This window comes from Syzygium oleosum, unplaced genomic scaffold (genome assembly GCF_021117445.2).
Source record: "Syzygium oleosum isolate NSW1041296 unplaced genomic scaffold, Sole_v2.1 Sole_v2.13, whole genome shotgun sequence".
NCBI lineage: Eukaryota > Viridiplantae > Streptophyta > Magnoliopsida > Myrtales > Myrtaceae > Syzygium > Syzygium oleosum.
The window spans coordinates 858,807-886,642 of NW_026607497.1; the positions used below are offsets into that span (position 1 = coordinate 858,807).

The window sequence follows — 27,836 nt, forward strand, 5'->3', positions numbered from 1 at the left end:
GGACCTAACGGTACCAACCACGCAACAAACAACACCCCACAGCACATAACACAACACATCACAGCCATCAATCAACCTTTTTCGCCCTCAAAATCACCATATTTCACTCCCGGCTCTTCACGACACTTTCACGAAATTCCGAGCCGGACCTAACGGTACAAACCATATGTCCATCGGCACATCACAACACATAGAACTGCACAGCACAGCCATCAATCTGTCATTTTCACACTTAAAATCACAATATTTCATTCCCGGCTCTTCACGGCACTTTCATAAAATTCCCAGCCGGACCTAACAGTACCATCCACGTACCCAACAGCACACCACATCACCTCGAACAGCCATTCACAGCCAACACTCGGCCTCTAAAATTCCTCCAAAATTTCCCGAATTCAATCCTACGGCCCGTTATCTCGTTCAGCCCCTAATTTCTATCAAATCGCGTCTAAACGGGTCCAAATTTACCCGATAAACTAGACGAGGTTTAGATTGAACTTACCTGACTCTAGACTCACGCGGCTAGAGTGAAACGGGTGCGATCGACAGCGGCGACGATCGGCTCACGACGGCTCACGGCGGTGGCTTGGGCGGCTCGACTAGTTCACGGCCAAGAGAGACCAAGAGGGAGAGAGAGAGAGAGAGAGAGAATGGCGGTGGCATGGCGGAGCTTGGCGGACGGGCGGTACGGCGGTGCGGCGCGGCGCGGCACGGCGGCGTCCGGCGGTGGGGAAGCTCACGGTGGGAGAGAGCGAGAGAGAGAGATCGGGACGGGGAGAGAGAGACCGGAGAGGGTGGCTTCGGTGGCGGAGGTGTGGCCGAAGGAGGGGAGGAAGAGAATGAGGACAGAGAGAGAGAGAGGTCTTGCCTTTTTCTTCAAGTTTTGACCCAATTTTGGTAAATGACCAAAATGCCATTCTCTCTACTTTTCATCCGACGGCCCAGATTCGATCTTATCTTGAAATTGTCGGCCCAGATCGAATCTTATCCAAAATATCCAAGGACAATCTTGTAATTTCTCAAAAAGTCCAAGGGCAAAGCTTCATAAAACTAGCCCTTTAGAAATTCCCAAGGGTAAAATGGTCACTTTCCAATTCTCTTGCCGAAAATGAATTTTTCTGAAGGATTCGGGCACATCCAAAATTACACGTTCTAACCGCAATGTCGTCCTAACGTTCTGTCGTGACTTCCTAATTTTCCGATGCCCAATTTAGTCTCAATTTAATAATTGAATTCTATATAATGTAACTTGTGCATATCTCAGACTAACGGGCGGCTTTCGGGAAAATTTGCAGAATCGACCCGTGACTGATACTAAATCAAGTCACGTGCAAGTTCGTTCTGATCGTGTCGACCTCGGTTGTCAATAAAATCGCAAAGATCGATCACTAGTTCCGATGGGCACGATCGTTCGGTATAGGTTCTGGATCGTTCGTCAATTCACTTCGTGGTCAAACGGAATCACCCGTGATCCACTAGTGTGACAGTGACGTATCGGCCCTTCACTATCCTAAAATTGGCCCTTGTTGGCTCAAAATGTCACCTCGACGATTTTCTGATCGAAAGTCGGCTCACGATTGAATCTCTCTAGTCGTACGAATTTAAATCCCTAATTAGCCTTTCCCTATAGGTTAGTATCCCAGGAATGATCAGTTCCGGGCGAGACTGACTACAAGTACATTAATAAACTCAGTCATTTCATAAATCCCAATTGGGCGAAATTTCGGGATGTCACAAGAGCGGCTTTCCTTCCAATGTATATATTTGTAGAGGAGGCCATCACAGGCTCTAACATCCGAAGCACACTCAATCCAATCTTCGCATGAAAAAAGAGGGGCTGAGAAAAGCCAATTCAAGATCTCTCATTGAGCCTTCTTCTTCAACCTCTTGACAAAAAATAAAGTTCTCCTGTCATTTTAGTCGGCAAGCAAAATGATGCAGGAAACGTCCTAACACATTTACAAATTCATCTTGCTTACTTTGTCGACGCAACTACGGTTGATGATAGAACTTAAAGAGTACTCAAATCATCCAGTTGCGGTTGGAAGCAGCGAATTGGAATATCTTGGTGATTTTAGCGAGGATTCGGTTTGAGTTCTTTGAGCTTGCGGCAATGGAAGATGAATGAATATTACGCCTTATCACTATGTGTTAGTATCTGCGGCTTAAGGACATGGGCAAGGATTGCCATGAGGTCTGAGTTGTGTGTAAAAGAAAAAATAAATTTGGTCCATGAAGTCTATAGGAATTTAAGCAAGAAAGGAAGCCTCAACTTAATTATACATTTCATCGATGACAAATGGCGATAATGTTTTAGTTTCAGTCAAATCATCCTAGATTGAATTGCACGAACTAGGCCTTGTTTGGTAGAAAGGAATGGATCTGGAATAGAATCGTTATTTTAGGTGCGATTTCAGTTCCTTTGTTTGTTTCTTCCAAAAGATGTGGAATCCTCACTCCATGGCTCCACCTTACGGAATGCCAATTCATTCCTTGGGAAAATATTTTAAAAAATTATTACGATATCCATTTTAAAGACATTTTAGACATTTCAAAACCCTTACTTTCCATTCCAAAATTTTCCCAGCACAAGAAAATTATGGAATCTCCCCGCATTTTTTTCCAACTTACTCATTAGTACAAATACAAGAATCGTGATACATATTCCATTCCATTCGGTTCCTTATTTTCGTTTCATTCATTCCTTCATTCAATTTCCCTCTCGATCGGGAAAATTGTCCAAATAGTCCTAAACCTATTGCACTTTTACTAATTCAGTCCTAAACCTTTCAAGTTTGCCAATTGAGTTCTAAACATTTTCACTTCTTGCCAATTGAGTCCATCCGGCCAATTTTGGCTGCTTGGAGCTGGCGTGGACGCCGGTCGGCACCGGCTGTCTATCCACCGCTGACGTGGCAATTTTTAATTTTTTTTTTCGAATTTTCAAATTTTTTTCCTCTTTTTTTTTCTAGCCTTCTTCCCTCTGGCCGGCGAGGTCGATCTTGCCGACCCCTAGTTGGGCGAGGTCGAACCTCGCCCAGCAAAGGTGAGGCCGACCTCACCGTCGCGCCCCGGGCGAAAGCGAGGTCGGGCAAGGTTCAACCTCGCCTAGCCAGCCAAGGGCCGGCGGGGGCGAGCTTCACCAGAAGCCGGCGAGGTCGACCTTGCCGGCTAGAGGGAAGAAGGCTAGAAAAAAGAATTGAAAAAAATAAAAAATTTATTTAAAAATTCAAAAAAAATATTAAAAATTGCCACGTCATCGTTGGCTGGACGGCCAGCGCCAGCCGGCGTCCACGTCAGCTCCGGATGGCCAAAATTGGCTGGATGGATTCAATTGGCAAGAAGTGAAAAGGTTTATGACTCAATTGGCAAACTTAAAAGGTTTATGACTGAATTGGCAAAAGTGCAATAGGTTTAGGACTTTTTGGATAATTTTCCTCTCTCGTTCCATGCCCTCAGTTCTTGAATAGGACGTGGTGGTGGATGTTTTCAACTCTCTCTCTCTCTCTCTCTCTCTCTCTCTCTCATGTGCGGCTCAACTGAGATCGTCTTCGTCGACGACGACCTTTGACGAGGCATCTTGGTTAGCGACAAACTATGATATGAGGATGTCGAAGGTCATGTTGAGGTTGGACTATCTTCATACGAGAATAACTTAGAACTTATGATGCACCGACTTTTTCACCATTTATTAATTAATTATATGAAAGATAAATATATAAATAAACTTGAAAAGACATATGGACACTCGATAACATCGACCAGCTACATTTTAAACACGCTCTAGGACATATCCAATACAGACACATTCCTAACCAGAGGCCATTTGCGGAGATGCAACACGAGAAAGGCAATTTGACAATTTCAAGAGTATTACCTTGAAATAGACGCAGACGAGTCTGTTGCGGAAGCCAAGCGATCGAACAATAAAATTGACAGAATAAGAAAATAAATCGGACACCAGATTTACGTGGTTCGGTCGTAGTGACCTACGTCCACGGGGAGAGCAGCACGGAATTCCACTATAGATCAAGCGATACAACGGAGATTACAACCACACTCGAGTCACTCAAACACTCTAAGTGTTTCCCAAGCCCAAATTACACCCAATAACTCACGCAGTGTTTAACCCTAAAATTCCTCACGAAATAATCTCTCAATCTCACGAAAGAATTATACACAAATCTTATCATAAGATTTATGCTTGAACACTAATTCTTCTTGGATGTAATTCACGAACGAGAATCCACGGAAACACCCACCGCCAAGCACTCACGAACGTCTTCACGTCAACCGCGGCGCTTCAAGACTTCTTTATCAACAATGGCGCTCTGAACCAAATCCCACGATCCAATATATATATACTCAGGAAAGGAAGCACGGTGGCCATCTCAACACGGAATAAGAAACCGTGAAGTTCGGTCAACAACGTCCAATGTTGGACTTTCCTTTTTCTGGCCGTGAATTCCACAAGAATTAGGAAAGAATAATGTTCTTTCTTTCTTCTGACACATTGACCGAGTCATTGTCTAAATCAAAGTCCACTTGGACTTTCCAATTTGAAGCCGCAGACTCCAACTCCAATTCGGAAATTCACGTCTCTTTTGCTTTGCTCGATTTTGGATGTCCGCAAATAACAATTATTCTCAAGTTGAGTTTCATCTATCGGGCTCAAACTCGAGACATATATTTTAACAATCTCCACCTTGGCTCGACGTTTGAGCCAAGTAACAATCACTTCAATAGAATCTGAATTCCGCTACTACTCTCTCACAGCCCCAATGGGCTCAACCGCCACAGACGTCTTTCAAGTCCAAGCCTCGCTTGAACTTCGCCATAGCCGTGGACCTCATCAGAATGCCAACTCCACATGCACCTTTAACCGCTCCACAAGGATTTTCCGACACAACCTCCTCAATCGCAGATAAAGCAAAACCATCGTTGCATCCATATCTATCAGGAGATCGAATACGCACCTTGTCAATTTCAGCAGTTACAGCAACCGTTGGCTCAATAGGCTCCACCTCGCTATAAGCACCATCCGTGTCGATTATTTCGTTAGTACCCGCTACCTAAGGAGTTTCTGGTTACAACTCCACCTCAAGCTGAACACCGTCCAGATCCGTATAAACACTGCTATTAACACTCCTAGCCAGAAGTACTGGAGACTCGTCAAATGTAACTTCTCTGCTGATAATAGGTGAATTTAATTCCGGGCACCACAACTTATAGCCCCGCTCACCTTGTGCATAACCTAGGAACATGCACTTCATTGTCCTTCCATCGAGCTTACCATCACTAACTCGAACATAACATGGACAACCAAATATTCTAAGAACAGAATAATCAGCAACGTTACCTGACCATACTTCTTCGGGAGTCCGACATTCAATCGCAGTTGATGGGGATTTATTCTTCAGGTAGCTCGCCGTACTAAGCGCATCCGCTAGAAATCTCCTAGCCATACCAGCACTAGAGAGCATTTTATGGGCCATCTCTAGTAATGTTCTGCTCATCAACTCTGCAACCTGTTGTGGTTCATTGACACTAGTGCGGTGTCTCACTATGCCTTCCTTCATGCAGAATTTGTTTAACAGCTCCGAGCAAAACTCCATACTACTATCAGTCCGCACCTGCTTGATCATTTTACCAGTCTCCTTTTCGATCAAAGCTTTCAACTGCTTGATCCTGACAACAGCATCAAACTTGTGCCTTAGCACAAACACCCAAGTCTTCCTCGAGTAGTCATCAACAACTGTTAACATAAATCTGACACTCTTCCTCGAAGGAAATCTCGACAACCTGCGAACATCTAAGTGAATCAATTCTGCAATTTCCGTGGTTTCTCTGACAACCGTACTGAACTGCACTTTCTGCCATTGATCTATATCACAGCACCTGCATACATTCAGTTCGTTAGCCACATAACCACATAGCAAATTTCTTTCACTTAGAACCTTCAGGCTTCTCTCGCTAATGTGCCCCAAACGCATATGCCACAATTCAGACTCTCGAATCGATGCATCCGACGTCTCCGCAGCAAATTCCGTCACTGTCTCACCTTGAAGCTCATACAAGCCACTATGCTTGATTCCTTTCATTATCACCAAGGCACCTCGAAGAACTTTCAGAACTCCACATTCTGAAGAATATCGACACCCAGTTGAATCTAGGGCACTCAAGGAAATCAGATTTTTTCTTCAACTCTGGAACATGCCTCACTCCAGTCAATGTCCTCACAATACCATCATGCATTCTGATTCTGACATCACCAACACCTACAATATCACATTCATAATTGTTCCCCAACTGCACTTTACTACTATCCGTGCACTGATAAGTAATAAACCAATTCCTGTTTGGTGTAGCGTGAAAAGAACAACCAGAATCCATAATCCATCCATCAAACGATGAATTATCAGTGACAGACAAGACAAAATCAGCATTATCCGAATTACTGTCAGCTATAGCTGCAACATCATCCGCAGGATCAACTCTAATTCCCTTACCCTTATCGTTTTTCAGCTTAAGGCAATCCCTTCTAATATGCCCCCTCTTGCCACAACTCCAACAGACAACACCACCAGTCCTAGACTGACTTCGTCTATTCGAGTTCATACTACTTCTGCTAACACGTGTACCAGTTCTTCCTCTATTTTCACCTACTAAAGCAGCAGATACATATTCGCCAGATTCTCTTCTACGGATGTCTTCACTCAGAATTAAATCTCGAACACCATCAAATGTCAAACTTGTTGACCCAGAGGAATTACTAACAGCAGTAACAGTAGTATTCCAACTATCAGGCAATGAGGATAATAGAATCAAAGCACGTACCTCATCTTCAAAGTCAATATCAACTGAACTCAATTGACTAACGATCACATTGAATTCATTAATATGATCAGCAACTGACGCACCTTCGCTCATCTTCAAGTTAAACAGACATCGCATCAAGTAGACTTTGTTAATCGCAGAGGGTTTCTCGTACATGTCCGACAGGGCTTTCATCAAACCCGCAGTGGTTGTCTCTTTCACGATGTTAAACGCGACGTTACGTGCCAACGTCAACCGAATAACACCCAAAGCTCGTCTATCTAGCAATTCCCAATCAGCTTGCTTCATCGTCTCTGGCTTCTCCCCAGACAAGGGCAAGTGCAGTTTCATCTGATATAGATGATCCTCAATCTGCATCTTCCAAAAACCAAAATCTTTCCCATCAAATCTGTCGATTCTCACTTTTCCTTCTTCTATCGCCATCGATTCGCTTCAACTCAGCCAAATCTAGCTCTGATACCAATTGTTGTGGAAGCCAAGCGATCGAATAATAAAATTGACAGAATAAGAAAATAAATCGGACACCAGATTTACGTGGTTCGGTCGTAGTGACCTACGTCCACGGGGAGAGCAGCACGGAATTCCACTATAGATCAAGCGATACAACGGAGATTACAACCACACTCGAGTCACTCAAACACTCTAAGTGTTTCCCAAGCCCCAATTACACCTAATAACTCACGTAGTGTTTAACCCTACAATTCCTCATGAAATAATCTCTCAATCTCACGAAAGAATTATACACAAATCTTATCATAAGATTTATGCTTGAACACTAATTCTTCTTGGATGTAATTCACGAATGAGAATCCACGGAAACACCCACCGCCAAGCACTCACGAACGTCTTCACGTCAACCGCGGCGCTTCAAGACTTCTTTATCAACAATGGCGCTCTGAACCAAATGTTTTATCTGCCCTTGATCCCCAAATTGCAAAGGCTTTATGCGTCTCAAGCCACTGCTGAACACATGACTTGGCATGCAAATCATGAAACAGAAGAGGGTCTAATGTGTCATCCTTCAGATGCAGAGGCATGGAAACATTTTGATAGAACATACCCTGAGTTTGCGATAGAGCCTCGAAACATCAGGTTAGGTCTCTGTGCTGATGGATTTGCCCCATTTGGAAAATCAGAGAAAAGTTATTCACGTTGGCCAGTTATCTTAACTCCGTACAATCTTCCACCCGGTATGTGCATGAAGACAACTTATATGTTTTTGACATTGATCGTGACTGCTCCGCAAAATCCAAAAAAGTTGATAGATGTTTATATGCAACCATTGATTGAAGAGTTACAACGGCTATGGAATGAAGGTGTCGTTACGTATGATGTTTCTACTAATCAAACATTTGTAATGAAGGCTGCTCTTCTTTGGACGATAAATGACTTTCCAGCATATGGAATGTTATCTGGATGGAGTACAACTGGGATCTTAGGATGTCCAATATGTTTGGAGAGATCGAAGTCATTCAAATTAAGACATGGCAAGAAGCCCAGCTATTTTGACTGTCACAGACAATTTTTGCCGATGAATCATACATTCAGAAGGAATAAAAAAGAGTTCATCAAGAATAGGATTGAAAGAACTCCTCCACCATTGAGGTTGACCGGTGATCAAATATGGGAGCGAGTGCAGGACTTTTCAACTGTTGTTGAAAACCCTCATGGCACAACTATTGCGTACGGAAGTACACATAAGTGGACTAAACGCAGTATATTTTGGGATCTACCATATTGGAAGGCCCATCTTATTCATCATAATCTTGACGTCATGCACATTGAAAAGAATGTTTTCGACAATGTCATAAATACTGTGATGGATGTCACGGGAAAAACAAAAGACAACTTGAATGCAAAAAAAGATATGAGAGATATTTGTGATCGGCCAACATTAGATGTGGATGCAAGCAGCAGGGGACCAAAACCAAAAGCAGTTTATACATTGGATAAGGAGCAGAGACGAGTCGTTTGTCAATGGTTGAAATCTGTGCGGTTTCCTGATGGATATGCTTCGAACATCAGGAGATGTATTGATTTGAACAAATGCAAGTTGACAAGATTAAAGAGTCATGATTGTCACATACTTATGGAAAGAGTAATTCCAATAGTTTTGAAGGAACTTCTACCAAACTTTGTATGGGGCACCATTATAGAGTTAAGTAATTTCCTTCATGATATTTGCTGAACAGTATTAAAAGCATCACACTTGGAGAAACTGGAGAGAGACATTCCAAATATTCTTTGCAATTTAGAAAGGATATTTCCTCCATCGTTTTTTTATTCAATGGAGCATCTCTTAGTTCACTTGCCTTATGAGGCCAAAATTGCGGGTCCTGGCCAATTTCGATGGATGTATCTATTTGAGAGGTAAAAAAATTTTCAAAATAAATTTCAAAATACTTTATTATATATTATGTTCTGATAAACTTCTTTCTATTGCATCAAGGTTCTTATATCATTTGAAGAAAAAAGTAAAGAATAAGGCATGTGTTGAAGCTTCAATTTGTAATGCATATATTGTGGAAGAAGTGACAACATTTACATCATACTATTTTGAGCCGCACGTGCAGTGCAAGAGGCAGAGAGTAGGATGAAATGATGAGGGTCCCATCGATCCCAATTGCAAATCGTTTTCTATTTTCAATTATCTCGGTCGACCAAGCGGCGCATGTAAGTTTCGTTACTTAACAGGCGAAGAACGACAAGCAGCCCATACATATATTTTACTGAATTATCCAGAAGTGGAGCCATACTTCCAGTAAGTGTATATTTGCAAATATATGTATTGCGTGTCAAATATTTACTAATATATAAATGTAAATTGTTAATAGGATTTTTCAAAATTCAATGTATGGACTACCGTCAAATGAGTTTGACCGTTTGTGCGATGAACAATTTGCAGCATGGTTCAAAACATATGTAAGTTGCCTATAAACCAAAACCAAGTTGTTAATATTTTATACATCATTTAAATATATATTATTGACTTTGCGTGTGTAATCTTAGGTTCACAGTAATCATAATCAAGTTGAAGAGCAAGGATTGTTATATTATCTGTCATGGGGTCCACAGTCAAGCATACGAACTTGGCCAGCATATTTCATAAACGGGTATAATTTTCACACTCAAGAATATGGAATGGGAAAAGCCACAATGAATAGTGGTGTGTGTGTTCGATCATCCAATTGTGTTAGTTCAAAAGATGATTTTTATGGCTTGTTGGATGAAATCATCGAAATAGAGTACCCCGGACCATTAATGCGGGTTGTGTTATTTAAGTGCATGTGGTTCGACTCCGTCAAAGGATTAAAGGTGCATACGAAGTTTAATTTGGTTGAAATAAATCACAAGAAAAGGTATAAGAAATATGAACCATTTGTGTTGGCACAACAAGCAATTCAAGTATATTATGCATCATATCCTAGTTTGAAACGTGACAAAGCTGATTGGTGGGCTGTATGTAAAACCAAAGCACAAAGAAAAATCGAGGAACACTGGAAGGATACAGCATATCAACAAGAGGAAGTTTGTAACGTGGTTCAAACTGAGGAATATAATATTCCTACTCTACGAGATCTATGTGGAGTAATGATAGATGTAGATCTAACTGAAATTCGCGAATCAAATTTAGAAGGTGTTGCAGAATCTGATTTTGAGACAAATGATGATAAGGATGATGAGGATGATGATGATGATGATGATGACGATGATGCTCAAGAAGAAGATCAAGATCAAGATCAAGATCAAGATAAAGACAAATATTTAGATTTTTTAGACTTTTTACTAATTATGTCGTAATTATTATTATTATTATAATGATAAGAGTTTATTGTTGTTGTCATATTTATTATTGTTGTTGTTGTCGTAATTATTAGTGTTGTTGTTGTTGTTGTTGTTGTTGTTGTTGTTGTTATTTGTTATTATTATTATTGTTATTGTTGTTGAATATTATTATTGCTATTATTGTTAATGAAATGTTATTGTCGGGAAAAAAAATGAATTACGTGTGTGTGGGATAGTAGAAATGAAATTCGTGGCTAAAATCCATGGCAAATTTGCCACGAATTTTAGCCACGAATTTCATGAAAAAATGCCCATACACATGCCTACGTCCATTTTTTATGAAATTCGTGGCAAAATCCGTGGCAAATTTGCCACGGATTTTAGCCACGGATTTCATAAAAAATCCCACAAACATGAGTAAGTAATTTTTTTATGAAATCTGTGGCAAATTTGCCACGGATTTTAGCCACGGATTTTAAAAAAATCCCACTCACATGACTACGTAATTTTTCATGAAATTCGTGGCTAAAATCCGTTAGCAAATTTGCCATATGATTTTAGCCATGAATTTCATGAAAAAATGCCCATACACATTCCTACGTCCATTTTTTATGAAATCCGTGGCAAAATCCGTGGCAAATTTGCCATGGATTTTAGCCACGAATTTCATAAAATGAATTTTGGGCATTTTTATGAAATTCGTGACTAAAATCCGTGGCAAATTTGCCACGGATTTTAGCCACGGATTTTAAAAAAATCCCACTAACATGACTAAGTAATTTTTTATGAAATGCGTGGCTAAAATCCGTGGCAAATTTACCACGGATTTTAGCGACGAATTTCATAAAAAAAATGCTCATACACATGCCGACGTCCATTTTTTATGAAATCAGTGGCTAAAATCCGTGGCAAATTTGCCACGGATTTTAGCCACGAATTTCATGAAAAATTACGTAGTCATGTGAGTGGGATTTTTTTAAAATCCGTGGCAAATTTGCCATGGATTTTAGCCACGAATTTCATAAAAATGCCCAAAATTCATTTTATGAAATTCGTGGCTTGCCACGGATTTTAGCCACGAATTTCATGAAAAAATGCCCGTACACATGCCAACGTCCATTTTTTTAAAATTCGCGGCAAATTTGCCACGGATTTTGCCACGAATTTCATGAAAAATTACTTAGTCATGTATGTGGGATTTTTTAAAATTCGTGGCAAAATCCGTGGCAAATTTGCCACGGATTTTGCCACAAATTTCATGAAAAACGAATTTTGGGGGCTTTTTTAAAATTCGTGGCTAAAATCCATGACAAATTTGCCACGGATTTTGCCGCGAATTTTAAAAATATTAGGGTTTGCCGCGATAATTTTATATTTCGATTCGAATTTGCCGCGACAAAATAAAAATTCGTGGCTAATATCGTGGCAAATTAGCCACGGAATAAAATTCGTGGCTAATTTGCGACGGAATTAGCCACGAATTTTATTCCGTGGCTAATTTGCCACGATATTAGCCACGAATTTTAATCCGTGGCTAATTTCAGCGGAAATTCACAAAACGGCGTCGTCTTCATGTGCGGGTACAAATTAGGGTTTCTTCTCTTCTCACGATCGAACCAATCTTCTCTTCAACATCTCCCTCTTCTCTGTCTCTGTCTTCTCCCTCTTCTCTGTCTCTGTTTCTCGGTCGAACGATTCTCGGCGACCTTTGGCGTTCTTCGGCGTTCTTTGGCATTCTTCGGCGCGATTCTCGGCGTTCTTCGGCGGCGGACGCTGGGAAGCAAGGACACCCAGCGCGCGGTCTGCTTCTGTTGGGTTCTTCGGCGGTGTCCGAGAGTGTTCGGTCTGCTTCTGTTGGGAAGCGAGAGGTACATTTGCTTGGGTCTGGTTTTCGACGTTATTTCTAGGCGTTTGCGTCTACTTCTGCTTCTGTTCTGATGTTTGTGTTGGGTCTGCGTTATTTGTGTTGTTTGCTTGGGTCTGCTTCTGCTTATGCTTCTGTGCTTCTTCTTCCGCTTCTGTGCTTCTGCTTCTGTGTTGGCTTCTGTGTTGGGTCTGCTTCTGCTTCGTTCTGTTTGTGGGCGAAACAGATTGGGTCTGTTTCGCCCACGAATTTGGTTCTGTTCGTGGGCGAAACAAAAACAGACCCAATCTGTTTCGCCCACGAATTTGGTTATGTTTCGTGGGCGAAACAGAATGGTTCTACTTCTGCTTCTGTGCTTCTGTGTTGGCTTCTGTGTTGGGTCTGCTTATGCTTCGTTCTATTCGTGGGCGAAACCGATTGGGTCTGTTTCGCCCACGAATTTGATTATGTTTTGTGGGCAAAACAGAACCATTCTGTTTCGCCCACGATCAGAATCAAATTCCTCGGATTTAGGTTGAAATTTGGTCGGATTTAAGTTTAAATTTGGTCGGAATGAGCTGAAATTTGGTCGGATTTGGGTTGAAATTTAGTTGAAATTCGTTTGAAATTTGGTCGGAATGAGGTGAAATGTGATCGGAATGAGCTGAAATTTGGTCGGTCAAGTGGAAACGACCCGCTGATCCGAAATCACTACCTTTGGCTGTGATGCAAGTCATTTTTTGGCATTTCGGAGTCGTTTAGATGGGTTTTTTGGCAAAAAAACTATTCTGGTGAACAGTGTTTTCGTGACATTTGCTTTTTTTTTTTTTCGTTTCGAAGTCGTTTTATTATTATTTTATTTATATCTAGGTTTGAAAACTATTTCCAAACCTTCTTTGGCCTAGGTTGAAGCTTTGGCCATCGAGAGTCGTTTCGGAGTCGTTTTAATTAACTTGATAAGAACGAAAATGATGTCATAAGTGATCCTCAAGTAAGTTGTCATTCCGTGAGCTTCAAATCCCACATACCTAATATTGCTTCAACAACCTCAAGTATAGGCATTGCTGTCCGTTACAAGAGCATGTTGAAAGGGCTAATTCTTGTTGCTAAAAGGAAAATAAGAAATAATTTGCAATAATGTGTATCAAAGCATGGGATCCTAAGTGTTTGATATCTTTTAGCAGCAGTAGTTTAAGTATTGTATACTTTATGTGCACCATAATGTCTCATAATAGTAAACGCACTCTACTTTGACATCATGACAAGTTCAAGTGGCACTGCATATCTTGGAACTACTTTAGAAAGTAAATTGGAATGTTCTTCTACTGATCTGAATTGGCTTCTATATGTCTTGAAATTCAGAGATGGTGTCCTTTTCATTATGCATCCTCCGAATGCAGTTAGAGAAGAGTAAAAACTTGTCCTAACTGTGATGCCTTATTATTATTTTATTTATATCTAGATTTGAAAACTATTTCCAAACCTTCTTTGGCCTAGGTTGAAGCTTTGGCCATCGAGAATTTCTGGAATGGCTCCCTTCGGGGTAAAGCCTTATAATTACTTGTTCAAAACTTACTGATTTCCTTGTTGAAGTTGATATATTCATTTTAAAGGGATATGTGTACCATAAATCATAAAATTTGTTGTGAAAGTGTAACTTATTAAGTTTTAAGGCTTTCAAAACATGCAATCAAATTTTAAAACAAGTCGAATTACAGCAATTAACAGAAAATTTGATGACCCTGACCAGCTAGATGAGTTCAGCTATTTTTACTGTTGTAGGACCAGAAATTTAGCTCGTAGACATTTCTAGACAACTTGCTTTTTTTCAGGGATCAAGTTTCTCTCTTGCTCTCAATAACAAAATTGTAAGCTTCACGACATACGTCATTATGTGTCCCTAATACATGTTCATAATTTTTTACATTTTTGTCTAACCTTGCAACTTTTAGTATAAACGTGGAGGTCACATGCGTCGTGGTGATGCTTCACAAAGAAGACCAGGCCCTTCCCTTTCCTCGTCCTCGTCCCCGTCCCTTTCCGCTTCCCCTGCCCTTTCATCTAACCCTCAACCAGTACATGGACACATTGGCCCTTCCTCCGACCCTCAAATGCGAATTGAATTTACTTCAATTCCATCGCCTTCGATTCCACCTTCTTCTTCAACGCAACACTCGAATTATGAAGAAGATAATCGATTCATGATAGCCCCATTTGGAGATTCGTACGTACTTCATTTTTTTAAGTATATATAAATTATTATGGATGTCAACTGAATTGTCCGTAATGCTTCACGGATGCTACGTATGTTGAAATCGTTATAACCTGTTTGCAGATTCACGGATGCTACGTATGTTGTGAGGAGGCTTAATAAAATAATCAATAACTGTTGGATGGGGCAGTATAGTAGTTGGACCACGGCTCCAAAAGAAGTAAAGGAATTATGGTGGAATGAGTTCAAGGTAAGTTTTGTCCTTCTATTTCCTCACAAACTAAGTTCGATTTAGCATACTGAGTGTACAATTATTTTTCTATTGATTGCTTGCAGCGAAAGTTCAGGTGGGATGAAGCGGAAGAGAAAGAAGTTAGAAGAATTTTTAAGAAGAAAGCCAGTGATCACATGCGAAATGTGATGAATAAAGCAAAGAGAAGTCAAGAAAAGCCGGATTTTATTACAGCTGACAATTGGGCGAAAATTAAGAGAACTTCGGACACCGAAAAGCATAAGCAAATCAGTAAAATTAATAAGAAGAATCGAGCTTCTAGTTTTAGTGAAGGGTCTGTCACATATGCTGGGGGCTCTATCAACATCGGGGAGCATAGAAAAAGAATGATAAGTCTTTTAAACATGTTGTAAGTTAAATCAATGATTACTCAATTATGTTTATATTTTGTAGGCAGATGAATTGGGGACGGAACCGACATTTATGGCTACATTTGAACGCACATTTCAGAAAAAAGATAAGACATGGACTGGCAATCAAGTAAAAGCTATTAAGGTATGTAAGGTTATATTTTGTATTTATATATATGAAGTTTTTTTTATTTTCATCTATATTGTTAATGTAGGACAAATATGATGAACTTGTAATGAGCACGGCTGCTGCTAGTGGTGATGGCGATGGTGATGGTGATGGTGTTGCTGCGTCCGAGCCATCGGTTGACAATATGGCATTATGGGTGGAGGCATCAGGTGGAATGAGAAGAGGTCAAATATTTGGGATGGGATCCTTGTCAAGGATGTACAGAAGGCCAGCTGCTGCAACTCCATCCTCCAGTGCGGCTTTTTTAAAGGCACAACACGAGCAGCGAACGGACCAAGAATTGAACCACCTGAAACAATTACTTGTACAGAAGGACGAAGAAATAAGAGGAGTGAAACAACATTTGCAATCGATCATGCGACACCTCAACCTCGAAGCTGATGACGTTCCTCCTATACCTCCTACTAATCCAATAAGTGATGGCCACAATGATGATGATAATGAGATTGCTGATGATGATGATGATCCTTGCTAGTAAAAATTTCCAAGAGGTACTTATATCTTTATGCTTCTGCTGTTGAATAGATGTAAAAAAATTAACAGGGGTTAGGAGTTTGATATTGTGATGTTTGCGCTGCAGATGGACAGGACTTCGATTCTTGGAGAACACTATAGACTACGTGAAAGAACTTCTTGGCAAGATCAACAGTTTGCCACAAGAGAGCGAACTGGCTAATTTAGAGCTTTGTTCCATTTCTTTCTTTTTGGGATTTGTTCTTGTCTTGACTGTGATTTTCTATCAATGTTAAATATATACTCTATAATTGCTGTTAATTAGATTTCAAATCGAAATCGTCCCTAAACAACATTCGTCGCTAAATTATTCATTAAAATTCATCGCCAAATTCGTTTCGAAATAATGTCCGTCACAAAAGCCAAAATTTTTCGTGGCAAAATACTGACCAAAAAAAAAATTTGGTTGTAAATTAGCCACGAATTTTGCCACGAATAAGTTCGTCGCAAAAAACCGACAAAAAAAAATATGGTCCCAAATTAGCCCCGAATTTTGCCACAAAATTTGTTCGTGGCAAATTAGCCACGAATTTTAGCCATGAATAAGTTCGTCGCAAATAATTGAAAAAAAAAACTTTTGTTGGCAAATTAGCCACGAATTTTGCCACGAAATTTGTTCGTGGCAAATTAGCCACGAATAAGTTCGTCGCAAATAATTGAAAAAAAAAAATTTGCTGGCAAATTAGCCACGAAATGTGTTTGTGGCAAATTACCCACGAATTTTGCCATGAATAAGTTCGTCGCAAATAATTGAAAAAAAAATTTGGTGGTAAATTAGCCACGAATTTTGCCACGAAATGTGTTCGTGGCAAATTACCCACGAATTTTGCCACGAATAAATTTGTCGCAAAAAAATGAAAAAAAAAAATTTTGGCAAATTAGCCATGAATTTTGCCACGAAATGTGTTTGTTGCAAATTAGCGATAAATTTTGCCACGGATAATCAGCAACGATTTTTGTCATGAAAATATTTTGTTGCAATTTCGCGACCAACAAAAAAAAATTTTAAAAATAATAGCGACGACTTTTGCCACGAATAGATCTCGTGGCAAATTAGCGACGAATTTTGCCACGAATATTTAGCCGAAGTTTGCCACGAGTAATTAGCGACGAATTGTGCCACGAATAATGTTCGTGGCAAATTAGCCACGAATAATGTTCGTTGCAAATTAGCCACGAATATATTTCGTCGCAAATTAGCCACGAATAATTAGCCACGAATTTTTTTCGTCGCAAATTAGCCACGAAAATTGAAATTTTCCGTGGCAAAATTTTGCGACGGCCTATTAGCGACGAATTTTTTTCCGTCGCTAATTTCGTCGCAAATTCATTTTGTCACGAATTTTGCCAAATTTTTCGTGGCAAAATCCGTGGCAAAACCCGGCTTTTTTTGTAGTGGTTCTTCCATTCATCGCACTTTTTGAAAGTTTTAGGACTCGATTGCACTTCGTGACAAGTTTTAAGACTCAATTGCACTTTTCTGTCAAGTTTAAGGACTTCCAGTTCATTTATTCCTAGTAAATATCATGTTAAAAAACACTTAAAGAAAAGCACTTCTCTATGCTCTTGCAAAACCAAATTAAACCCACGTATATAACGTGTGAACAAGGAACAAACACGTAAAATTGTTGATGACAATTCCTTGTACCATTTTCATCTGACCAGGACAGCGATGACTCCATGCCTTATCTCCGCCTTTGTCTCCAGAACGAGCCAAATTAAGTTGCAGCCAAGAGCGAACAAAAGCTAGAAAACAACTGAATGGAAAACCTCTTGCTTTATTCAGAACCGTTCAAGTTATTGTCATATGAATGTTAGGAGATGGCAAACTGATGATAATTACAAACTAATGCAAAATTATATATTAGCTCCAAGTATCTCAAATTTCATTACAACATGGGCAGAAAATGAATTCCAGGTTTTCCCTTTCTCCAAAACATGTCTTACGAGCAAAAAAAAGATTCTATCATTTTTGCGAAACCATTCGGTGAACATTCCTTAACTGAATATTCATTGCAAGATTTGATGGGACATACATGAGACGTATCATTATTAATAATGTATATTCGGCTTAGTATGTACGCTACACTTATCCTCCCGTTTTAAGTCCACGAATAGTTCTTTCTTTGCTCTTTATTTTGGGCATCCTTCTCTCTTCCTTTCAATTTTTATCTGTCTTGGGTCACGGTCAAGAAGCTTCTCGGCCAACACACGGCAATGAAGGGCTATGGCTATATAAAAACGATACCTTGCCCAACATTATCAAACCATCAACACATTGAAATCTCTCTCTCTCTCTCTCTCTCTCTCTCTCTCTCTCTCTCTCTCTCTCTCTCTCTCTCTCTCACACACACACACACACATTGACACCCACATACAGACAACTAAATACACACAGAAGAAGAAATGATGGAGGTATCAATACAGTCAATTGCACTAGCGGCGGTTCTAGCCATCCTGACGACATGGGCATGGAAGGTGGTGAATTGGGTGTGGCTGAGGCCGAAGAGGCTCGAGAGGCTCCTGAGACAGCAAGGCCTCTTCGGCAAACCCTACACCTTCTTGTTCGGAGACCTCAAGGAGAACTCACGGTTGCTCAAGCAAGCCAAGTCCAAGCCCATCGCTGTCTCCGACGACATCAAGCCTCGTCTCTTGCCTTTCTTGCATCAATCCTTCCAAACCTATGGTATGGATACCTTCATAGTAGCTCTGTGTGTGGCACTTTTATCTTTGTTTTCATTAAAGCTCGCTTTCTCTCTTCCTTTGGTCGATGCCATCTTTGATGAGTTTTACAACTTATGAATTTACTGCCCTAATAATTGGCCATTCATGCTTCCCATCTTGAATTTTGGCGACCAAAGATGGCAATATGCTCGTCTTTTAAATTAGGGTTAATACCACCAAAAACCCTAAACTGGTACGTGTGTGACAATTTTATCCCGAACTTTTTTTTTACCACCAAAAACCCCAAACTGGTACACCTGTGACAATTTTACTCCAAACTTTTTTTTTTACCACTAAAAACCCCAAACTAGTACACATGTAACAATTTAACTCCAAACTGATAAACCCGTAACAAATTTACCCTAAACTATTTTTTTGACCACGGAAAATCTCAAATTGGTACACCTGTGATAATTTTACCCCGAACTAATAATTTTTTAATTTTATTTTTTTATTTTTTTCTTTTTTTTTTCTTCATCTTCAACCTCTGGCCGGTCGCCGGACCGGCGACCGGCCAGAGGCGGAAGCCGGCGAGGTCGGCCCCGCCGGCCGCTGGCGAGGCTCGACCTCGCCGGCACGGGCGAGGGCCGCCCTCGCCGGCGTCGGGCGAGGGCTGGCCCGCCCCGAGGTCGGCCCTCGCCCGACTCAGGCGAGGGCTGCCCTTGCCGGCGTCGGGCGAGGTCGCCCTCGCTTGGGTGAGCAAGGACAGCTCTCGCCCGAAGCCGGCGAGGGCCGACCTCGCCTGGGCGGTCGAGGGCGACCCTCACCTGAGTCGGGTGAGGGCTGTCCTCGCCTGCTTAGGCGAGGGCTGGCCTCGCCCGACGCCGGCAAGGGCTGCCCTCGCCCGACTCAGGCAAGGGTCACCCTCGCCCGACGCTGGCGAGAGCGGCCCTCGCCGGCTTCCGCCTCTGGCCGATCGCCGGTCCGGCGACCGGCCAGAGGTTGAAGACGAAGAAAAAAAAAAGAAAAGAAAAAACAAAAAAATTAATAAAAATTCGAAAAAATAAAAAAATAATATTAAAATTTTAGTTCAGGGTAAAATTGTCACATGTGTACCAGTTTGGGATTTTTTGTGGTATGTTCAGGGTAAAATTATCACATGTTTACCAGTTTGAGGTTTTTGGTAGTAAAAAAAAAAAGTTCGGGGTAAAATTGTCACACATGTACCAGTTTGGGGTTTTTGGTGGTATTAACCCTTTAAATTATTACCTATTTTTATTTGACCAAAAAAAATTATTACTTATTTTGATATGCACACAATTCAAACACCATATCATCCAAGAGCGAACATCAAGCAAAAATCGTATATGACCACGTGCTTTCATATTTAAACTTTTACTCGGCCATTTAATAATATATTTAATACACATCGATGGATGATTGATATCTACGGACGCTCTGACTATGTGACTGACAAGACTTACGCCCATGTCGGCACCCTAAACGTCCAAGTCATCATGGTTGAAGATTCATGGATGTCAATTAAGATAGAAACATGTTTTGAGGGAGTCAAAGTCATTGTCATAGGGCAGAGACTAGACCCTTTTCGAACCATGCCCATACACAGTTGATGCATACAGTAGCACAAGATGCCAAGTTATTCACAATTCAGTGGGACCAAAATTCGTGTGGATAATAATGAGGAACGAGCCTTGGATGGATTTCTGCCACCCGCTCAAGTCTTCATGACCTGAGTTTCTGGTCTCTGTCCTTTTGGATTAACTGGCAATTCAATGACACGGGCATGAATCCATCAATCACTGGAAACACGTACCGAATGATTGGAATGATGGTGGTCACTGCCCTCAAAAAAGGCAAAAATTATCATTAAAGTTATGTTTGTGTAAGAAGTCGCGAGCCGATGGGGTCTCGGAGTAGGAACAGACCATGAAATTTTCGGTTTGTAAACATTTGGGATCCTTCACCATCACGTTAAAATTTTATTTTTTGATTTTTCCAAATAAAATGCAAGTGCCAATTTAGTAAGTTTTTCTTTTGAAAACGTAAGCAAGAAAGGCCCGATGTCTGGAGACCAAACGACTAACATGAGTAAAATGTTCTATTTTGACACATGATTCTATTTGTTAATGAGATTAATAAGATTTTGTTGACATTCATCGTTTGTTGTCATGAAATGATTCTTGATGTAGAAAAGACTTGTTGGTAATTATTATAACCATCATTTCCCCTCCCAATATAAATTAAATCACCCAATTGCATCTGCATGTATTCCTAGAGAGTAGCTGAGGATGTACTCTAAATAGTTCTTTTGGCAATTTGCCTCCTATTCTGCTGGATGCATTGCAGGCAAGGACTCGTTCATGTGGATGGGCCCAACACCGAGAGTGAACATAACGAATCCCGAACAACTGAAGGAGATCTTCTCCAAGATAAACGACTATCCCAAGCCAGCCTCCAATCCCCTGGTGAAGTTGCTCGCGGATGGACTCGCGAACCATGAGGGCGAGAAATGGGCTCGGCACCGGAAGATCATCATTCCGGCATTCCACATGGAGAAGTTGAAGGTACATGAAACTATACTATGGTCAAATAAATGGAACCCCACACATTGATGCCTCAGGAATTTTCTTTGTAACTCCTTGTTTGCATTGGTCTGTTGTTCTTGCAGCTTATGTTACCCGCTTTTTATTCAAGTTGCACTGAAATGGTAGATAGATGGGAGAAAATGGTATCAGTAGAGAGATCGTGCGAGGTCGACGCGTGGGTCGACCTTCAAAATTTGACCCGTGACGTGATCTCTCGGACAGCATTTGGCAGTAGCTTTGAAGAAGGCAAAAGGATCTTTGAACTTCAGGAGGAACAAGCCCTTCTCGCAATTAAAGCCCTTCAATCGGTCTACATCCCGGGCTGGAGGTAAATCTCTCATCATCCAAAAACTAATTGAATATATCTGAGCTTCTAGCTTACAATCGTGACATTATAAAAAATCCAACTATTAGATTCAATATTTCGCAGGTTTGTGCCAACTAAGATGAACAGGAAAATGAAGAACATAGATAAAGAAGTGCAAGATCTGCTCATGGACATCATCCGCAGAAGAGAGAAAGCAATAAGGGCAGGGGAAGCTGCTGCCGATGATCTGCTGGGGCTCTTGCTGGAGTCAAACATGAAGGAGAATGTCGGGATGAGCCTTCGGGATGTGATTGAGGAGTGCAAGCTTTTCTACTTCGCCGGACAAGAGACCACTTCGGTTTTGCTAGTATGGACCATGGTCTTGTTGTGCGTGCACCCAGATTGGCAAGCCCGAGCTAGGGAGGAGGTCCTCCAAACCTTTGGAAGAAGAAAACCTGACTATGACGGGTTAAGCCAACTCAAGATTGTAAGTTCAATACTCTCTTCCTTCGAGAGTGGCACTCTAATAGGTACAATGTAAAGAGTTCTTCACTAGCATTTTTTTGTCACATGACACATATTCATTCTCCTCTAACATGATGTGCGCTTCCGATCCTTTATAGACGAAACTTTCGGTTAAATAATGTCATCCTAGGAAGATGACACGACAACGAACCTGACTTTTCAGACAAGAACCTCTAACCTTTTTTACTGCATGAAAATTAAAATATTATCCATTCTCTTCGTGGAAATTGATGTTAGATGCAGAGAACCTTCCCTTGGTTTCATTGTAGTAATCTTTCTCGGCATCATAATCATGTAGATGCTCCTTCATACGCTTGTCTACCATATGACAACTTCTATGGATTTGTCATTATCAGGTCACAATGATCTTGAATGAGGTGCTGAGACTATACCCACCGGTGATCATACTGTCACGGAAGGTTCAAAAGGAAACAGCACTGGGGAAGCTGACCATACCCCCGGGAGTCCAGCTCTCGATGACGACTCTCCTCATCCACCATGATAAAGAACTGTGGGGCGAAGATGCTGAGGAGTTCAAGCCAGAGAGGTTTGCCGAGGGAGTGTCCAAGGCCACCAAAAACCAAGTCTCCTTTTTTCCATTCGGATGGGGCCCTCGTATTTGTGTCGGCCAGAACTTCGCGATGATTGAGGCGAAGATGGCGCTCGCCATGATACTTCAGCAATTCACATTCGAGCTCTCTCCATCTTATGCGCACGCCCCTTTCACTGTCATCACCCTCCAGCCACAGTATGGTGCTCAGGTCATCTTGCACAAGGCAAACTAAAAAGTTACAAATCAGGGTGACATGTAGTGTAGACAAAGATGTGCATTGAAATAATGCAACACTACACCATCTTCCAAGTCTATGCGTCGTTGTTTTCTCTCCTTAATGTAATAATAACCTAGTATCATCAGTGATTGATTGTGATGGAATCTTGCACGACGCATTTAATTTGATGAATCAATAGAATAAGTGCAAAATATAGACATGAAAAGCATTTTGGCCTGCTCAAGCTGGATTTTTCATGCATGAACTAATTATAATCAGAACCAATCCAACAAATTCAAGCTATAAGTGGGCCTAGCTTGATGAGCTTGTGCTCCATTTGAACCTATTTCTCGCGGCCCATGTTTAACAACTCTCGCCCCGGCCCATCTACTAAAATGTGTGTTATTTATTTATTCTATTTTTTGTGGGGGGTGTAAAAGTGGGGCCCAATTCCCTAAAAAACCCCAAACTTTAGCCTTTGTCCCAATTATATCCCAAACTTTTTTTTGTCTCATAAAAAATCCCCAACTTTTACTTTTGTCCCAAATCTACCCCGTTTACTATTCATCCAATTTTTTAATATTATTTTTTCGAATTTTTTTCTTTTTTTCTTTTCTTTTCTTTTCTTTTTTTTTTCACCCTCAACCTCCGGCCGGTCGCCGTCCATGACCGCCGAGGCGAGGGCCGGCGAGGTCGGCCCCCGCTGATCGCCGGGCGAGGCTCGGCCTCGCCATTCTTGGCGAGGCCGACCTCGCCGGCACTGGCGAGTCGGCCTCGCCGTTGCCGGGCGAGGCCGAGCCTCGCCGGTGCCGGCAGGCCAAGCCTCGCCGTTGCTGGGCGAGGCCGACCTCGCCGGGCAACCGGCGAGGCCGAGCCTCGCCGGCAGCCGGCGGGCCGAGCCTCGCCAAATCTGGCGAGGCTCGGCCATGCGCACTGGCGAGGTCGGCCTCGCCGTTGTTGGGCGAGGCCGAGCCTCGCCGGCAGCCGGCGAGCTCGGCCTCGCCAGAGTCGGCAAGGCTCGGCCACGCCCAGCAACGGCGGGGCCGACCTCGCCGGCCGGAGGTTGAAGGTGAAAAAAGAAAAGAAAAGAAAAGAAAAAAGAAAAAAATTCGAAAAAATAATATTAAAAAATTGGATGAATAGTAAACGGGGTAGATTTGGGACAAAAGTAAAAGTTTGGGGTTTTTTATGAGACAAAAAAAAGTTTGGGATATAATTGGGACAAAGGTTAAAGTTTGGGGTTTTTTATGGAATTGGGCCGTAAAAGTGGTGTATTTAGCTGGCTTTTATAATTCAGGTGGTCCGAGCGAGCTTATGTGAGCGACCGTCGCCACACTTATGATTAAGTCTAATTTCTACCATCTGAACATGTATAGTAATTAAGTCCGCCACATCGAGAATGTTTGCGCAAGTCGTGCGGGAGCCGGACCAATAGAATTAGTTCAGAAGATTTTGTAAGTTTGATGTCAGGCAATATGGCGTACTTTCGAGTGGATTTGCCCTTTAGTCATGCATACTCGATTGTTATCTCATTCTCTACATAAAAAGAAATGCGAATCGCTATATATTCTAGTTCAATTGATATATCTTACAAACTGTTGAATTGGTAGGTTTCAATTTCAATTTCATAATATTTCAAGATAGATTTCGCATTTCATGTACGAGGAAAGTAGTAATGGCTAGAGCAGGTGGTTAATCTACTGCTTAGGGGAAGGAAAAAAAGGCATACTCCTCTCCAATGTGATTAATATCAGAACACTGATCAATGATGATCTGAATCATAAGAATACTTCTTAGACTTATCTTAAGAATACGACAGCCCCTCTCTACTATGACATTAATTCTGCGTAAAACTAGTCCTCCTACTAGCACAAAAACGACTTCCAATCTACGCTATGCGTAGATGTAATTGCTGTAACTGCAAATCATCTATCATCGAATAAAAGAAAGAAAGTAATGCAAATACTGGAAGAATCGATGCAGGAAACATCTCTATACATTCACCAATTCATCTTGCTTGCTCCGTCGGAGCACCAATGACTGACGATAGAACTTAAGAACACTTAAGTTGAGTTGAGTTCTTTGAACTTGCGACAATTAATTCCCGGTCAAAACGTTAAAAGGCATTATTACATGCCATTATTTCGAATGTGTCCTCTATTTTTATCTCATGCATTATACATTTTGAGAGGACATTTTGACATTACACAAAATCCTTGCTTTTCATTCCAAAATTATCCAAGCACAAAAAAGAAGTCTGTCGTATTCTTTCCAACTCATTCTTTCGTGCAAATACCCAAGTGTTGTGAAGCATATTCCAGTCCATTCCTTATTTCAACCCATTGCTTCCTTTATTCCGTTCCCCTCTCATTCCATGCCATCTGTTCTAAGATAGGACATGGACATAGACGTCTTCTTCAGAGAAGAAAAGGGCAATTTAGATTACCTTGCTTACCTAGTCATAGTATTCAATGCTAATTCCCCAAGTCAAATATTAGGTAATAAGTTGTCGCCCTGCTTCTTCTGCTCGTGGGGCTGAACAATCTTTTGCCAACATTCAATCACGCGCACGACTTGTAAGATCTAGGATGTTGAATTATGTTCTTTGTGTTCAGTTCACTGTCCTAATCAGATTACAACATAATAAACGTGCATGGTGATGACGTTTCGGGGGGACATCTGCCTGTCAATGTTCCTAGACATTCACAGCGACCTCTCTTGGCCGCCCCAGGACAAATTCAACGCGTGAGAGCTTTTCCTCTACATTTCCCTGTTTTCGGCCATTTCCGAAAAAGATTTTAATGAATTCTTGTCCAAACGAAAGAAGATCACATAAATATAAAGAATATGTACATGTCATTGGATATTTCGACGCTTCTTCTCATATGCAAGTCGAATTAGAAACGACACGTGAAATTCGACAAACGATCGTACGCATGCACGAAACAAATTTGGGCGGAATTTGACTCTACTACCATGCACGAAATACACGCTCACGACTTGCAAGATCTATGATGTTGCGTCATGTTCTTAATGGCATGAAAGTGATGTTCCACAAACACAAGATCACGAGTTCAAACATGCACATTAGTAAGTCATGTCATGCTTTATAAGGATAGATTTGGGATCACTTGCGCATCATTGGAGTTACATAAAAGGACTTGCCTACATTAACTCAACGTTTCGCAAGTGATCTTAAGCGGCGGTTTTGTTCGTAATCTTAAACCCAAAATTTCATAATAAGTGTTGGATCCCATGATCATGTTTAGAGGAAGTAGCCATGTTAGTTGTGCCTCTCAACTCTTTCAGCCCAAAAAAAAAAAAACAACAAAAGAAAAACAACTTGCTTCAAGGTGATGTGTGAAATTACTGCATTTTACTCATTTTTTTAAAAATGATCAACTTTATATTCAATTATGCTTAGCCAAAATTATTAAGGCCTTCAGATTAGGTCTCTTTTTATGCGAAAAAAGAGTAATTCCTGACATGAAACTTAGTCCATCCATCATTTGGAATGGTCACAATTCACCAGTTTTTTTTTTGTAACAATTAATGCTAAAGATAACAAGACTCACGTACTAAATTAACTTATTAAATAATGTCACAAACAGTAAGTGGTTACTGTCGCGACCTAAATTTCTCAGGCTAATGGATTATTAGGACTAAGCTTAACTCAGGCCCTCCCAAGACCTATCAATTCGCAACTTAAGGTTTAAGTTTTTAACATGCAAAAGTTTTCATGCTTGGAGTCGCCACTAATCTATTTGTGGTAGATCGATTAGAAACCTAAATAAAACATAGGGAGATATATTTTATTCCTACGAACCAGAGATTCTAAGCTCGGGGACTTAGTTACGCTAGATCTAGTCTAACGCCCTTTCGGTACCTTTTCTTTTAAAAAATATTTATGCATGCAGTCTGGATCCATTTTAACTTAGTCACTAGCATGTGAGGTGATCATGCGGGTGCGCAAACCACCAAAGTAACACCCAATAATCAAAACATTAAATAAATTGCAAGATTGGGAGAATTACTTACCTCGAAGCAACGTAAGCATCTGCATTGTTAGCTAGAAAATCACATCAACAATCCTAATATGGTTTCTAATTAACAAGCAGTTCACTCAATATTTTTTAGGATTTTCACTTATTTAAATGAAAGCTAACATATATGTAATGACGTGAAAAAATTAGCACGCAATTAATGCAGCCTAACATGCAAACTATATGTCATGCGACGACGTGACCTAATTCTAATGACGGACAAATGATTTATTTTTGGTATTTTCAAATGAAATTCGGAATTAAAAAATTACTCAAATTAACATGCAATCTATCCTAGAGAAAATGATTTGATCTATCCTAAAGTGATTCTTTTTTTTTTTGGATTTTTATTAAAATTTGAAATCAAGAATTACCCTAAAATGGACCATCGAGATCAGGATAATAGCTAAATTAAACTAGGAAATAAATTACTCTAATTCCTAATTTAAATTAAAATTTATCCTATCGACTTATTCAAAAAAAAGTTATTCTAAACGTATCCTAAACATGCATCATTATCTTCTAATAAAATCAATTCAAATCCTAACTAATCTTTTTTTGAAATTTTCTTTTTAAAAGACATAAATCAAATAGATAGATAATCACCACGATCCAAACCAGTCCACTCAATCCACAAGATTTGTTTTACTATCTTTGAATTAAGGAAACGATATGAACCGACGATCATATCCATGTGGTTATGGATATTGATGGAAGGCCATTCGTTTGAATTTGGGAACAAAATAAAATCTATTATCGTATCCAAATAGTTATGGATAGGATAGAGATTTTCCGTGCCACCGAGTATCGTATCTCATGGTTGAGATCGGATAGTCATCCCAACACGTTATCAAGTTAGGAAAGTTTCCTAACTTTGGGTGATTTTTAAATATTTGCG

The 27,836-nt window shown here is 40.7% G+C and overlaps 2 protein-coding genes and 1 long non-coding RNA gene across 4 annotated transcripts in view; all 3 read left to right on the top strand.

Annotated features, from left to right (window-relative positions):
* LOC130139707 (uncharacterized) overlaps positions 1-16,156 on the top strand; it is a 67,123-nt gene extending 50,967 nt beyond the window's left edge. The window contains exons 4-5 of the mRNA XM_056317286.1: positions 15,364-15,465; positions 15,536-16,156. Coding sequence (XP_056173261.1) covers positions 15,364-15,465; positions 15,536-15,985 — 552 coding nt within the window. The 3' untranslated portion in view covers positions 15,986-16,156. The remainder of the gene's footprint in view (positions 1-15,363; positions 15,466-15,535) is intronic.
* Positions 9,599-10,587, top strand: LOC130139713 (uncharacterized). Its single transcript, XR_008817801.1, has 3 exons — positions 9,599-9,759; positions 9,847-9,950; positions 10,313-10,587. It is a non-coding gene; the product is annotated as an uncharacterized LOC130139713 (long non-coding RNA).
* A 2,153-nt stretch (positions 16,157-18,309) lies between the features above and the next one.
* LOC130139706 (cytochrome P450 72A397-like) lies at positions 18,310-23,069 on the top strand. Of its 2 annotated transcripts, none has more exons than XM_056317282.1 (5): positions 18,310-18,709; positions 21,055-21,272; positions 21,377-21,621; positions 21,724-22,087; positions 22,482-23,069. In XM_056317282.1, the coding sequence occupies exons 1-5, from the start codon at positions 18,430-18,432 to the stop codon at positions 22,908-22,910; spliced, it is 1,536 nt and encodes a 511-aa protein (XP_056173257.1). In that variant the 5' UTR covers positions 18,310-18,429; the 3' UTR covers positions 22,911-23,069. The 2 variants fall into 2 exon arrangements, with proteins under 2 accessions (XP_056173257.1, XP_056173258.1); XM_056317283.1 differs by lacking the exon at positions 18,310-18,709 and adding an exon at positions 20,625-20,646.
* Positions 23,070-27,836: the final 4,767 nt, after the last annotated feature.

Bases quoted from the DNA above. Each gene is read 5' to 3' on its own strand.
- LOC130139706 (XM_056317282.1), top strand. From the start codon at position 18,430: ATGATGGAGGTATCAATACAGTCAATTGCACTAGCGGCGGTTCTAGCC. The intron at 21,622-21,723 runs GTAAATCTCTCA...AATATTTCGCAG, and splicing joins GTCTACATCCCGGGCTGGAG to GTTTGTGCCAACTAAGATGA. The intron at 22,088-22,481 runs GTAAGTTCAATA...TGTCATTATCAG, and splicing joins GGTTAAGCCAACTCAAGATT to GTCACAATGATCTTGAATGA.